Source organism: Nicotiana sylvestris, chromosome 4, assembly GCF_000393655.2.
Source record: "Nicotiana sylvestris chromosome 4, ASM39365v2, whole genome shotgun sequence".
In the NCBI taxonomy this organism is placed as follows: Eukaryota; Viridiplantae; Streptophyta; class Magnoliopsida; order Solanales; family Solanaceae; genus Nicotiana; species Nicotiana sylvestris.
Window position 1 is genome coordinate 41,098,390 of NC_091060.1, and position 15,781 is coordinate 41,114,170.

At 34.6% G+C, this 15,781-nt stretch overlaps 2 protein-coding genes across 2 annotated transcripts; one reads left to right on the forward strand and one right to left on the reverse strand.

The window, feature by feature from the left end:
- The first annotated feature begins 244 nt into the window (after nucleotides 1-244).
- Nucleotides 245-9,993, forward strand: LOC104243516 (acyl-acyl carrier protein thioesterase TE3, chloroplastic-like). The gene is made up of 5 exons (XM_009798718.2): nucleotides 245-640; nucleotides 1,394-1,494; nucleotides 8,005-8,114; nucleotides 9,363-9,458; nucleotides 9,570-9,993. Exons 1-5 carry the CDS (start codon nucleotides 432-434, stop codon nucleotides 9,687-9,689), a joined length of 636 nt encoding a protein of 211 aa, XP_009797020.1. The 5' UTR covers nucleotides 245-431; the 3' UTR covers nucleotides 9,690-9,993.
- A 4,706-nt stretch (nucleotides 9,994-14,699) lies between these two features.
- On the reverse strand, nucleotides 14,700-15,321 carry LOC138889465 (uncharacterized). The gene is made up of 2 exons (XM_070172775.1): nucleotides 15,105-15,321; nucleotides 14,700-15,001 (listed from the first exon to the last, which is right to left on the reverse strand). The coding sequence occupies exons 1-2, from the start codon at nucleotides 15,319-15,321 to the stop codon at nucleotides 14,700-14,702; spliced, it is 519 nt and encodes a 172-aa protein (XP_070028876.1).
- Between the last annotated feature and the right edge of the window lie 460 nt (nucleotides 15,322-15,781).

Here is a 15,781-nt window from a genome sequence, read left to right on the forward strand (position 1 = left end):
ATTCATTTTTTCTTAAATTTCATGCACAGTCATAAATTAAAACGGAGGAAGTAAATTTAATTTAATATATGTTTTTTTCTGAAAAATATTTTTCATTCACCGACCAAATAATATGTTCAATAGAACATAAAATATTTTTGATGGTAAATGCTTCTGTCATACCAAACGCAGAAGAAGAAAACAAAAATTTTTAAAAAAACAAAAAACAGAAAAATTTTGAGCTTTACTTGTTTTAACACTCCAGGTGACGAGCCTAACACGTGCTCTAAAACAGCGGCAGACAGGAAAAGTCCTTTTAGCCGTTGCATAAACCTTAACGCTTAACAACCTAAAATAAATTTCCCCCGTCGTTTCCAATCTTCGTCTATTCTTTTGCACCTCTGCAATTCTTCGCCATCATCGCAGTTATCGCCGAGTTTTGGCGACAAAAAATGTCGCAAACCCTAGTTTCCCCTTTGATACGCATTGTACAGACAACACCCACCTCAATTGCGAACCCAATAAGGCCAAATTATCATCGGCCACCGTCTACTTTTCCGGTCATCTCCCACCGGCAACTCCCGGTTCAGCGTTTACAGTCATCGCGCAGTAAATTGAGGAGTTTCTCAGCTCATGCATTTGATCTCAAAGGTGGCCAAGGGTATGTTTTTTTTTTTCTTCCAAAAATTACTGTAGCTTCTATTCAAACTCATCCTATGTGACAACATAGTTGCATTCATGCTTGGTTAAATGATGAGGGTTGTTAGGTTGAAGATCGATATAAAATAAGTCTAATTATGTTAAATTCTCTCAACACTGAATTTATTGGCATGTGTGACTTAGTGCGGTGTGTACACCAAACCAAGCAATTTAACCTTGGCAGTTAAAAGTTAAAGTGATAATACCACTTAAGCATGATTTTACTGATAAATGTGCTGATGAAATCATACACAAGATTTTCATTAATGGGTGTCAAAATATAAAAAATTGAACATATGAAGAAGCCAAGAGGATTTAACATGTGGTATATATACATATTTTTGTTTACCAAGGGCTTATGTAGTGGGTTTCAACTAGTTTGGATTTGAGATATAGTTGATTGATTGGCTAGATTGAATTTAGAACTATGTTTTCTCCATCGGTATAAGGGGTTTATGACTTATCCAACTTCTATAATGGAGGACAACTCACTGATTCAATTTTAATATATTTTTCCCTTCAGATTTCTGGAAAAAAGCTATTTTGGAAGAGAATCAGGAGAATCTTTGATCTTTATTAGTCGAGCATTATTTTGGATTTACCTTTCTGTAATTTAATTAAATTTCAGCAAGAATTGATGTTTTCAATTTGCTCTTTGACATAGTCAATCTTTTTCTACTGATTATGAGCTTACAGTATGCTCTTTGCTTTGCAGAATGAGTGAATTCCATGAGATTGAACTCAAAGTCCGGGACTATGAATTGGATCAGTATGGTGTTGTAAACAATGCTATTTATGCAAGTTATTGCCAACATTGTAAGGTTTTCTGTTTCAATCTACACTTAAGTGATTTACTCCTAGCATATTAATTATGTGCTATCATTCATCAAACAAAGATTATACCTGTGCTTTTTCTTTAATTAAAAAGGAAAATTCTGATCAAGGGAGAAAACTCTATCGGTAACTGGTGTTAGTTGAAATTAATGGAAAAGGATCTTTTATATCTGTTCTATGATACTTTTTGTGAACGTATAGTTAGCTCATCTGTTAGCCTTGATTATGGAATTTGTTTTCTCTCTCAATAACTTGAGATTATGTTATCTAAAATTTGAATAAGGAATATGATTTGCTTTGCTCTGCTTATTAGTAAAATATTGTTGAATCCCAAGATCAAAGGGAATTTTGTGGTTAACAACTGTTTGAATCTTATGCTTTACACATACTGCATTTAAGGATAACAGCCTATATGCACTTTGTATGTGAACTTAAGAAAAATCGTCTCTATACGCACTTGGTTGCTGCAACTGTTATTTGCCAGAATTTTGCTCAATTGTAAATTATATCTCATATTGAAAAGGAGGTCAGTTTAATTAATCTAATGACATGTCTATTCAAAATGTTGTGACGCAATTGTCATGGATCTTTACCTGTGATGCTTAACCAAGGTTTATCACAAATTCAAGTCTTTCCAATGTAATAAGAACTATTATGCGTGATGTGTCTATACTGATTGAGAATCTTACTTAACCAATATAAATTTTATGGTTTTTCCATAAATTTATATCACATGTTGCTAGTTCCTCCACTGTTGTTGATTACTTCTTTGCTTTGCTCCACTAACTCTTTTCGTTTTCGTGGGAAAAATGACGTGGGAAAACGGGAAGTGCAAACTCAAATTTTTTAATCAAAGTTTTTTGTCAAGATCATTACTTCTAAGGATTTAGCATAACTCTTTATCTGTGTCAAAATCATTACTTTAAAGGATTTAAACTAGCTCAATAAGAAAACTAATTTAAACTAACTGCTGAAGATAGTTTCTTATGGTAAATTCCAATATTGGGGCTAGTGTATGTAATAACCCAATTTTTTATATATACTTATTAATTATGGGATTGGATAATTAATTTTATTTATAATTATTGGGTCAAACACTAAGTGGAAGAAAATTTATTATAATATATAAGATAGTGTATTAAATAAGTGGCTAGTGGACCAATTACATATTACAAATTGAGAATTAGAGGTAAGTAACTTTAGTTATTATTTAAAAGGTTAACAAGTGGGCTAAGCCCATCCTTTTTAATATCCTCATGTCAGATTTATCTTAGGAATTATACTATGGTTACATTTGATAAAGAAAAAAAAGGAATCAAACGGTGAGGCCTCGGGATATTGTTGGTAACGTGAAAGAGCTAGCCTAAGGAATTTATAGTGTTAGTTATGAAAGTTAACTTTGGTTAATTACAGGTTGTTGTAATTCTTTTGTGAAAGAATTATAACGATGACAATAATGAATTAATGATGTTGTAATGATTGGAAGTAATTATTAAATAATAATTATATTGTAATAGTTGTGCAATGATTAAGGAATTAAAGATATGTTTGATTACAATTTGAGAAGAAAAGTTACGGCTTGTGCTAGTTCTGTTATGGTAATTTGTGACCCATAATGATTGACTCCAATGATTTAGTAATGATAATGAGAATGATTAGGAATAGAATAATTGTATAGGTAATAATTATGCCATGATTGATGAATTAATATGGAATGATTATAGAATTTGCTATGAAGCATTTTTATTGCTGATAACAATTTTGATTTTCACTCCTTTAAATTAGGGATATAATAATTTGCTAATAATTGGACAAATAATTATAGTAATTATTATATAAGGATGAGATTTAGAAATTGGTTGGAAAATCTATTTGAATTTACTGTTTCGGCTTTTACTAATTTTTAATTAGGAGATGTAATCAGTAAGCCATGATAGCAAATTCACATTCGGCGGTGGAGGAAAATTAACCAAACACCCTAACAAGTCTACGACAGCGTACACTATGTTCCAATTCTATCGCGGTGGCATACCTAATGCCCCAAGTATATTATGGCAGCGAAGAAATAATATTCAATGCTCCAACGCCATGGCATGAAGCCACACCACACAACAAATCAATCATTAAATAATTGCAGCATTTTAAATATTCACGGCTAGACAAAGACCACCGATTCTGCCAAGCACATGCTCGTCCCAACACGTGGACCATGCAGACGAAACATAATTTAAAAGCAGGATTTGAAAAGCTAACATCAAAACTTAAAGTCTCACTTATTTCGTTAACAGGAAGTTTTCCAACCTTGCAACGTCTAGAACACCAACCAAACGGCCTCCAATGGCCTCAATCTATCCAAAATATTGAATAACACATCCTAATTAGTCTTGGTGAATAATTTCCACAATTTTAGGACAAGTCAAAATCAAAGTCAATCCCCAGTCTAATCAATAAATATCTGTATACAATTGAATGTCAAAAGAAGCACTTTAGCATGCAAAATTGCCAAATAGTGGCTTCAGAAGCCATAACGTTGGCTTATACTTGATTCTTAAAAAAATATTTGTAATATTATTGCCACATGATTACTTCCTATCATGGCTTAATGATCACCTCTCCTACTTAAACTAGTAAAAGCCGAAACAGTAAGTTGATCAAGATTTTTCAACCAATTCTTAAATCCCATCCTTACATAATCATTGTTATAATTATTTGTCCAATCATTAGCAAATTATTATGTCCCCTAATTTAAAGAAGTGAGAAACAAAATTGTTATCAGGCAGTGTTGTCAAAGGCTCATTTAAGGCGCACTTAAGCCCTGAAGCCCAAAGAAGCTCAGTGAGGGCGCTTCGCCTCTCTTAAGCTGCGTTTTTGTCTAGGCAAGGCACTAAGGCGTACCCCTCATTTCCCATGAGTTCTATCTTGAAACGAGCAGTACTAAACAATAAATATTATCGGTAAATAAGTGTATTAATTGTTAAGGAAAATATTAGGAATGAATTTGTTTCTGTTTTGTAATATTACATATGTATTTTTACTTTTTCCTTAGCTGCGCCTTTTTTTATTAAAACCCACACTTTAGTTGCGCTTTGCGCTTAAAGCCCCAGTTGACTTGTCTAATTACCATAAAAGAAACGAACACTGTGTAGTAGCAGAAGCCGCAACTTTTCTTCTCAAATTATAAAATCAAACCTATCTTTAATTCCTTAAGCATTGCATAATCATTACAATATAATTATTATCTAATTATTACTTCCAATCGTAACATCATAATTTATTATTGCCATCATTATAATTCTTTTACAAAAGAATTACAGCAACTTGTAATTAACCAAAGTTAAACTTTCATACCTGACACAATAAATTCCTTAGGCTAGCTCATTCACGTTACCAACGATATCCTGAGGCCTCTCCGTTGAATTCTTTTTTTTCCCTTATCAAATATAACCTTAGTGTACCCGATTCTTAAGATAAATCTTGACATGAGAATATTAAAAATGGTGGGTTTTGCCCAGTTGTTAACCTTTTAAATAATAAATAAAGTCACTTACTTTTAATTCTCAATTTGTAATGTGTAATTGGCCCACTAGCTACTTATTTAATACACTATCTTATATATTATTGTAATTTTCCATTCGTTAGCTTAGTGTTTGACTCACAACAACAACTACCCAGTAAAATCCCACATGGTGGGGTCTGGGGAGGGTAATGTGTACGCAGACCTTACCCTTGCCCCGGTAGGACAGAGAGGCTGTTTCCAATAGACCCTCGGCTCAGAACGACGGAAATAAAGAAAAACAAGGAAAACAAGAAAAGAAAAGAAAAGAAAAGAAAAGAAGTATATAACACTGTACAACTTTTGGCGCATGAATTTTAGATTGACTGACAAACTGTACTGGAATTTGCAGGTGATGAAATTAACAACAACACACTCAGTATATTCCTACAGGTGGGATCTGGGAGGGTAGTGTATATACGCAAACCTTACTCTACCTAGTGAAGGTAGAGAGGTTGTTTCCAATAGACCCTCGGCCTGGTGATGAAATTAAATCTTTCAAAAATGCTCCCAAAAATAATTGAACAGTTACTTGTTCGGACTTTTAGTATATTATCAGGGCGTTCCTCTCAAGAAAGAACAATAAAAAGAAAAATATTCACATTTTAGTTATTCGGCTAGAACTTACAAGAGAGAACCCAGAGTCACCTTGCTAGAATTTTGTCCTTGACAGAGGCAAATAATAATATAAGATCATATGGAGACCATATCTTGGAACTCCAAAAGGTAATAACTATTGTTGATAACTCCAAAAGTGTTGTAAGCTTTGCCATTTGTCCAAGAGTGCATGTAGTTTTCTTTCCACTTGTAAATTTTTTGCCATGCACCAATCTTCTAAGAGTATTTGGCCACAAAGCTTCATGCAATAAGCCACTTGTAAAATTTCCAAATAATCTTTTGTGATGTAGTAATTATCAACAACAATCCCCCACATATTACAAAAGATTTTAGGAATATAAGAGTAAGACTTGTTGGATTTGTATGGTCCAAATGCAATAGGTTTGGTGTCTTCTAGAATATGAACCAAACTTAGACCGATAAAGCTTGACTCACAAAATTACTATGAAATATAATATTTCTATGAACCAATAATTCTTATTGTAAGTCAGAGATTTTATCAATAACATTTTGCCTCTCATAATTTTGTTGTTCAACCCGTGCCTAGTAATTCATGAGATCTCTAGAGACTAGGCCAAAATCTCATAGGAGCGGCCCCACTCCATTCTCATATAGGTGAATTCATCAAATGTATTCATTAAGAGTTATAACTCATCCTCTCAATTAGTAGCAGTTAAGCACTCTCTTCTAGTGTTTTAGTGTTAATGTTGACTTGTTATTACCCATATGAACCTGCTGCATGGGATCTCCAATCACATAGGTTGGGTTACCATCCTTATTGACAACTATCGGCCTTAACCCTATCTCCCTCGAGGTTTGAAGAATAAATTTTCTTTCCACAGGTTTAGTCAAAGGATCGGCCAAATTTATCTCTGACTTCACATAGTTGATGGAAATTATTCCATCTCTTAACAATTGTTGTATGACATCATATCTCAATTTCATGTATCTACTTTTCCAATTATAACATTTATTCTTTGCAATTGCTATTGTCGCTTGACAATCATAATGCATAGACACAGGAGGCAATACGTCCTTTATTAAAGGAATATTAGCTAAGAAGTTTCTTAGCCATTTAGCCTCTGAACCAGCTAACTCCATAGCTACAAACTTTGATTTTATTGTCGATCTAGCAATGATCGTCTGTTTACCTATGATCGTCTGTTTACCTGATTTCCACGATATTGCACCACCACCAAGGGTGAATACATAACCACTAGTGGATTTTGTCTCGTCTGAATCAGAGATCCTATTTGCATCACTGTACCCTTCTAAAGTAGAAAGAAATCCACTGTATAGGATACTGGATACTGTAATTCATGGTTCCTTTCAAGTATTTCATTAGACTAGCAATTGCAGACCAATGCACTAAGCTAGTGCTGCATATCTACATTGTGTGGTACAAAACCTCAGCTTCCTCAGTACTATCTACTGAGAAAACTGAGGAATTCTATCATTTTTTTTACATCATTTCTACACCAAAACAAAATGAGAAAAGATACAAATTTAAGCTTGTAATTGAGTTCTGATTTGCTCAGGAAAACTCTCTACTCCTGTGTATCCATAGCCCCTACCAGATGCAAACTGGTACTATGTCACATATTCTTGTCCTTTGCCACTTCTTTTGCTGTCCTATAATAAAGTAGCTTCTTCACTATTCTTGGCATTCTCCAATGCATGTTAAAGATGCTTAGGAGTGCCACAGCTGTGAGGCCATTGAGCAGTGTAGAAACAGATAATTTGCGTCTTCTGCCTCCTCGTTGCTGAGTTAATGTCTTCCAGGAAACATCATTCCCCTATTCTGCAATTTGTGTTAAGTTAGGACTGCATCATGTGCAAGATCCAGCTGAACCATGCTACAGTTTCTTGGGCATTGGTTTTGTTGATGGCGGAAAGGATTGTGCTGTCCCTGTAGCCACAGGACCTCATAACTGGACTTTACAGAGAAGTTCCCTGTGTCACGTGGGGTCATTTAGAGAATCTGGTTCATTTGACAGTTGTTGTAGCTCTCCCAACTCTTATAACTAGTCACTCTTTCCAGCTCCTCATCCACGATAGGGAAAGTAGTCATTAATTACAACTGATCAAGGAAAAAGGAGTAGCAGTTGTTATCAATTTCAAAATGAGTCTTTTCCTCCATATATTTTTCCCTTTTTCTAGGAATACTAGTCTTTCTCATTTAAATTTGTTGTTATTCTGTATATGGACCTATCTTCCTACCTCTGATATTACATAATACTGGGTATCAAAGACATCTCAATGACCAATCCTTTTTAATAACTTTCCTCATAGTTATGACTTATTTTCAATAAATGAAACAGGTCGGCATGAGCTTCTAGAAAGGTTTGGCATAAGTGCTGATGCAGTGGCACGCAATGGTGATGCAATAGCACTAACAGAGCTGTCACTTAAGTATCTAGCACCTCTAAGGGTATGACCCTCATCTACACATCATTAAAAACTAAAATATTTGCACCCAGAAATTTTAGACCTTGGGTAACATGTCCTAAATTTAAATTTTATGGCACACACACACACACACACACACACACACACACACTATATATATATATATATATATATATATATATATATATATATATATATATATATATGAATAGTAGAACTATGGATACATGTGCAAAGGAAGGAAGATTGAAAGGTTTATTTGACATGCTTTCAATTGATTATTCTACAATTTTACATTAATATTATTTTACATAATTATCATCTGGCTCTAAGTTAAACAATCTATTCAGACAATTTTCATTTGTGTTCTATACGACTCAGACTGAGTCATTTACTTGGGATGGGAGCAGTTACATTAGCTTATAATAAGTTTGATTGGCGGTAACTCTGGTTGATGTAGGAGCATTTTTTTTCCTCCTTTATCTAAACCATTTTTGGTTGACGGAGGGAGAACTTCTGATCTATTTGGGTCTCTGTCTAATGCTCAAATATTATTCATTAGCCTAAGGAACTGTGATTGTACAAGCCTCAGCATCATAACTTGGTCAAATATCTGTAAACTCCTTTTAAAATTGTCGTGTTGCATTAATTTCCCAAGAGCCTTAGGCTTCAAACTTGCCTGGGGCAACCTTGGAATATAAATATATCTAAATGCACCCCTGGGCTGTTTTAATATATGAGGAGTGTGTTGAAAAGACTTCTGCAGCCAACAACTGCCTCTAGTATTTCTTTTGAATCAAACATTTGCAGCTGCTTACTTGGTGACGCTACTGTAATTTATTTGAATTGCCAACCTATTCATCCCTTGCTTATCTTGACCTGCTAAGATATTCTTCTCGTCGAATTCAAAAGCTTTTGACTCTTACTCCAAATGTTACCGGAAGAATGGGAAAGAGGAGATAACCGGAGGGGAGTACCTTTGACATTTGGCATAGACGCATAGTGGTACTGCATCTAAGTATTTACCTCGTCATGGACTGGCATTCTATCTGATTAGGAACTTTGTCCTGTTAATGGTTCATGTATTTGTTCGTGTTGGCAACTGAATATAATTCTTTAGATAAAAAATATTACCGTACTACTTCAAATGTGACTTCAACTGGTAAAATAAAACTGCTTAATCTCTGTATGACTTCAAATGTGAACAGAACTGCTTAAACTTTGTGTTATGTTATCCTGTCTGTTATCATTTGTTTCATTGCTGGTTCAGAGTGGAGACAGATTCGTCGTGAAGGTGAGAATATCAGACTCTTCAGCTGTTCGTTTGTTCTTCGAACACTTCATCTTCAAGCTTCCAGATCAAGAGGTCAGTTGGCTCTATTATCATACTACTACCTACTGATGAATAATTCAAGGTCAAAAAAGCAAAGCAATTGTACACTACTCATTTCTTAATGTATCTTGTTAATTTTCCCAGCCTATATTGGAGGCAACAGGAACAGCAGTGTGGCTTAATAAAAATTACCGTCCTGTCCGAATTCCTTCAGAGTTCAGATCAAACTTTGTTCAGTTCCTTCGCCAGGAGGCATCTAAATAATGTGCTTATCTACAAAATCCAGAGAGTTCTTTCACTCAAAGATTTTTCAAGGTGCAAATTTGCTCTATTTTATATACTGGCCTTAAATATTTTGCAATGTATATATTCCTTTTCTCTTCTATTTTAGAGAGAAGGCATAGTGGATGGAATTAATGTGAAGTTCTCATTATCTATGGAGGACTCTTGTAATGTTGTCAACCGACCAATTATTATCTTTTAGTTGTGAATTAAACTACTTTAGGATGAAATGCTTGCGCAAATCATCAATATTTTGGTATGATATAAGGATGAAATGTTTACTCAAGATCACCTAAATTCTGTACATTCTTGTTTTTAAACTCCCTTTGTTCTAATTTTTAGTTTCCCATTGACTTTGATGATCAAATTGACCCATAACAAGTCAAAGCTAAGAAAATAACAATTAAGGACATACTATGAGCTTTCGTTGAAAAAGAGCAAATAGACTAAGAATAATTTGGAACAGTTAAAGTGGAACAGACTACAGCGAAACCTGTGGAACAAGTATATCAACACTTCTCGAAAAACCTGTGGAACGCGATATACATATTTAGATTCCAGAAGGGTGACAATATACTTGGAGGGAAGTGGTTATTGACTATATGAAACCCAACATTAAAACTCACAGAACATAACAAAATAAAATATTCTGTCAAAATTACATTCTAGACAAATAACATACCAGTAGTAATATTCACGTGTAGTCATACTCACTAATGTCAGATGTCAAATTATAGTGTCTTTCACATGTCACTTACCCTTTTTACACATGATATAATCCGGGAGGCTTGGAACAACAGTAAAATTATTTTCGAGGTGTAGAATCAACCATTGATACTTGCGTCATAGTAGGTTGCCTACGTTACAATCATTAGCTGCGGCGAAGCTAGGACTTTTACTAAGGGGTGTGAAAATTTAAGAAATTAAAGACACCGTAGAATCAATGGGAGTCAATGTATAATAAATATACGTAAAATAAAAAAAATTATCTAACCAAACAGTGTAAATTTCTAGCGAAAGGGTGTCATTTTTTACCCCTGGTTAAATGTGGCTCCGCTACTGCTTATTAGGGTGTGGCCTTTCCTCGAAACCTGCAAAAAAGCGAAATGATTTGTGTACGGGTTACCTTATTTTATACAATCTCCTTCAGCTTTCTCCCTTTTCTCCAAATTATTTTCTCTGTTTGAGGATTGGAGTCTTTTTATTTCTACAAGAACACATAACTTTTCTGCAGCATTAAACGATTAACTTAGAGATATTGTATATATTTAAAATGGAATTCATCAACGGATTTCAATCATTTTACTATAGGGTTTTAACTTAGCATTTTTCTTTTATGTTTTTACACAACTGGTGTTCAAATTGAAATTGTCAATCAATAAATTTTGAAGGTGTTTGACTCTCCACCATTGACAGCCATTAAAATGTCTTGAAGCTTTGAATTCGAATTTGGGTTTCAAAAACTATTATTTGTTTGGATTGGGTATTGTTGCAAATAATTGGGAGTAGTACTGTTTGGAGTTTGTATCTCAATTTTGAGGGTGTTTGGTGAAGACTGAATTTCAGATTGTATTAAAGTTGTATTATAATTGTATTTAAGAAGAAGAAGACATGACATACAATATACTTACGAAATTGTATTAAAGTTATATTATAATTGTATGTAAATTGTATTTAAACGGTATTCTGTTGTAGTTATATACATTTTTTATTTGAATGTTATATGAAAGTTGAAAAATAGTTATATAATATATGAGTCATTGTATGAAATTTGTATTTACGCTATAAATACTATTTTTTACTTAAAGTTGTTGATATGTATCAAAATTGTATTAAAAGAGGAAATTTTGATTGAAATTTCAGAGAGGAAGAAGAATACACTACATATAAAATATATACAATTTTTTTATAAATTACATACGGAAGACATATTGTATAAAATTGTATGAAAATTGTATTTAAATTGTAGGAAAAATATCCAAAATTGCCCCTCTACTATGCTATATTGTTTACTTCTGCGACCTGTTATACTATTCGTCCAATCCAGCTCCTACCGTTAATCAACTTTTAAAAATTACCCCTAACCCTAACGGATCTACATCGTGGCAGCTGACCCCTCAATTTTTTCCATGTCAGTTGCCAAGTCATTCGACTTTATATATATATATTTGACAATTCTTAACATGCATACATATTCGAAAAGCATTTAAATGCAAATGTCAACATTGTGTCCCAACTTTAGGACCCTTGATAAATAAAGCCAAAAGGCATATTATCCGGCCAATTCGAAAAATTTTATTTTGTGCCTCACACAACTGACAATAATTGTGTGAAGCCTCTTTTTTGTCTCACAACTGTGTGGTCCCAGAATTTTGTGGACTCAAATGTGTAAGATATGAGTTCATAAATATGTGAGATAAAAAGAGCTCTCACACAACTAATGTAAGTTGTGTGAGGCACAAAATAAAATTACTCGGCCAATTCTATCTTTGTTCTTCTGGTCATCACGCTATCCAGTAAACTTGGTATGGTACTTTAAAGGGTATTATCGTACTTCAACTTTGAAGATAAAAGTTTTCTACTTTTATATTTGTAATAATAAAGACTCTTAAGCGGAAAACTGTTAAAACTCCTATAAATGTTTAAATTCCAGGAATGACTATGACGACTTTTCTCAAGAAGGTACTGGGTACAATCCGATTTAAACTCGCAAAACACGACAAAATAAAACATTCCAATAAAAGTATGTATTTATCAATAAAAAGCTTAATATTCACGTGCAGTCCTACTCACCCATGCCGTGTCAGTCAATTTTTGATTTATTTCACATGCATGTTACTTTCTTTTTCACACATGGTTTAATATCCCTTCTGCTTTCTCTGTTTTTGCCAAATTTTTTTCTCTGTTCAAAAAAGGGAAATTCTCTCTTGGCAAAGTGAATGCATAATTATGAGCCTCTTAATTACTTTTATTGATGAGCTTCTGCATTACATGTGGGACTGTGGGTTGTTAAGGAAGAGGGTGATAAGGAATTTACTATCTTTTTTTCTTCTTTTTTTGGTTGTCTTTTCACTCTTTTGGTCTTTAATTATTTTAATGGGTTATTTAAAATTTTATCCATTGATAATTTTATGTCACACACTAGCGGTAAAAACCAAACTTTTCGTCTCCGCCCTTAATATCCAAAATTTTATACAAGTGAATTCATCAAAAATTACGATAGTCAACTATATAAACGTACGGTAGTATTGTATAAGTGTATCGATAAATAGAATTTGCGCACAACTCTTTTTTTGTTAATCACATATCCTAAAATGATTTCGTTTATTTATTAAAAAAAGTTGGGGAAACTAGAAATCAACAAGTTTAGCAATTTTAACCAAAAAAAAAAAATGTAACCACAGCATTAGACGGTTGAAGTTACTATATTTTTGTCATTTTGTTAGAGATAAATGGGAAAAATGTTGGGCACTACCACTTTAAGATAGGCAAGGAAACAAAAGCTTCGAAAGTGACTTTCGAAGTTGCTACAAACAAGACACCGAAAGAAAAGAGTTACAAACTAAACTAATTAATATTAATAATTAAAGAAAAAGAATTGTACAACAAGCTAAAATTTTCAATACAGCACAAATTAACAATTTCAATATAAATTAAACTAAATTAAAATAAAAGATTACAAGTAATTTTGATAAAGCACACTCAAGTTTTATAAAGTATTATGAAAGAGAGAACTAAAATTTTCTTTATAAAAAGATTTGAATTTATTAAAAGTAAAATGGAGTTAACAAGAATACTTTTATTGGATTTAAGCAGCAGCAACAACATCAACAGCAGCAACAACAACAACAACAACAATAACCCAGTAAAAAGTAAAATTTCACAAGTGGGGTCTGGGGAGGATAGAAAGTACACAGACTTTATCCCTACCCCGAGGGGATAGAGAGGCTGTTTCTGGAAGACCCTCGGCTCAAGGAGACGAAAAAAGAGACAATATATCAGTATTATCAACAGAAAATAATAGAAATAATGACAACAACATAAGAAACAGAGAATATATAAAAAATGCTAACAACAACCGGTAGATAAGGCCCGACACAATGAGAAACGGGAGATTAGTGTGAACATAACATTAACCTCTAGCATTCTAAGATAAAATCCTACCAGACTAGCCTAACACTTGTACACAGAAAAATGCTCAACTACCTCCGAACCTACAACCCTAATGCTCGAAAATCTGAAGCCTCGCCATATCCTGTCGGATCACCTCTCTCCAATACTTCTTAGGCCACCCTCTACCTCTTCTTGTACCCACCAAAATCAACCACTCACACCTCCTTACTGGAGCATCTGGGCTTCTCCTCCGTACGTGCCCGAACCATCTAAGTCTCGCTTTCCGCATCTTGTCGTCTATGGGAGCCACGTCCACCTTCTCCCGAATATCTTCATTTCTAATCTTATCCAGCGTAGTGTGCCCACACATTCATGTCAACATCCTCATCTCTGCTACTTTCATCTTCTGAATATAAAAATTTTTAACTGGCTAACACTCAACATATAACAAGGCCGGTCTGAAACCCGAAATATTGTTTCATAGGTGAACAACTCTCTAGTAGGATTGAGCTAAAAATATATAGGTTAATGATATATTAGACTGATTAAATCTAATTTTAAAATAGCCCCAGAGAAATGTTTTTCTAAAAAGGCCCAAAATTGGAGCCTCGCTTCCCACATCTTGTCATCCATAGAAGCCACGCCCACCTTTTCTCGAATTTCTTCGTTCCTAATCTTATCCATCCTGGTGTTCCCGCACATCCACCCCAATATCCTTATTTCTGCTACTGACATCTTTTGGGTATGTGAGTACTTAACTGGCCAACACTCTACCCCATACAACATGGTCGGTCTAACCACCGCTCTATAAAACTTGCCTTTGAGGAACAAAGGCACTTTCTTGTCACACAGTACTTCATATGCTAATCTCCATTTAATCTACCCCACTCTAATGCGGCGTTTGACATCCTTGTCTATCTCCCCATCTCCCTGGATAACCGACCCAAGATACTTGAAACTGCCTCTCTTGGGGATGACTTGTGATTCAAGCCTCACTTCCGTGCGCTTCTTCGGTTCTGCGCTGAACTTGCACTCTAGATACTCCGTCTCAGTCCTACTTAACTTGAAACTCTTGGACTCAAAGGCATGTCTCCATACCTCTAACCTCTCGTTAACGCCACTTCGCGTCTCATCGATCAGAACTATGTCATCAGCAAATAATATACACCATGACACATCCCCTTCAATGTAATGTGTCAGTGCTTCTATAACCACGACAAATAAGAACGGGCTGCGCAGATCCTTGGTGTTACGGCATAACAACTAGGAAATGCTCGGAGTCACCTCCCACGGTCCTAACCCGAGTCATAGCTCCATCATACATGTCCTTAATCACCCTAATGTAGGCAACCATCACACATTTAGCCTCCAGGCATCTTAAAAGGACCTCTCTAGGGACCTTGTCAAATGCTTTCTCCAGGTCTATAAATACCATGTGAAAATCCTTCTTCCTATCCCTGTACTGCTCCACCAACCTCTTAATAAGGTGGATCGCTTCCATAGTCGAATGACTGGGCATGAACCCAAATTGGTTGTTGGATATAGTCAATGTCTTCCTCACCATCACTTCTACTACCCTCTCCCAGACTTTCATGGTATGATTTAGAAACTTGATACCCCTATAGTTGTTACAACTCTGGATATCACCTTTGTTCTTGTACACTGGAACCACCGTGCTCTACCTCCACTCATCTGGCATCGTCTTTGTCTTGAAAATAATATTAAATAGCCCAGTCAGTCACTCCACGCCAACTCTACCCACACACCTCCAAAATTCTATCGGGATTTCGTCTGGCCCGGTAACTCTACACCTACTCATCCTACGCATAACCCCCACGACCTTCTCGACCTTAATGCGCCTACAATATTGGATTTAAGTAAAGAAAAGAAAACATAAGAGAAGTATGAAAACAAAGACAAAATAAAAAATTATTTGAGTTTGATGCTTTGAGAGAGGTACG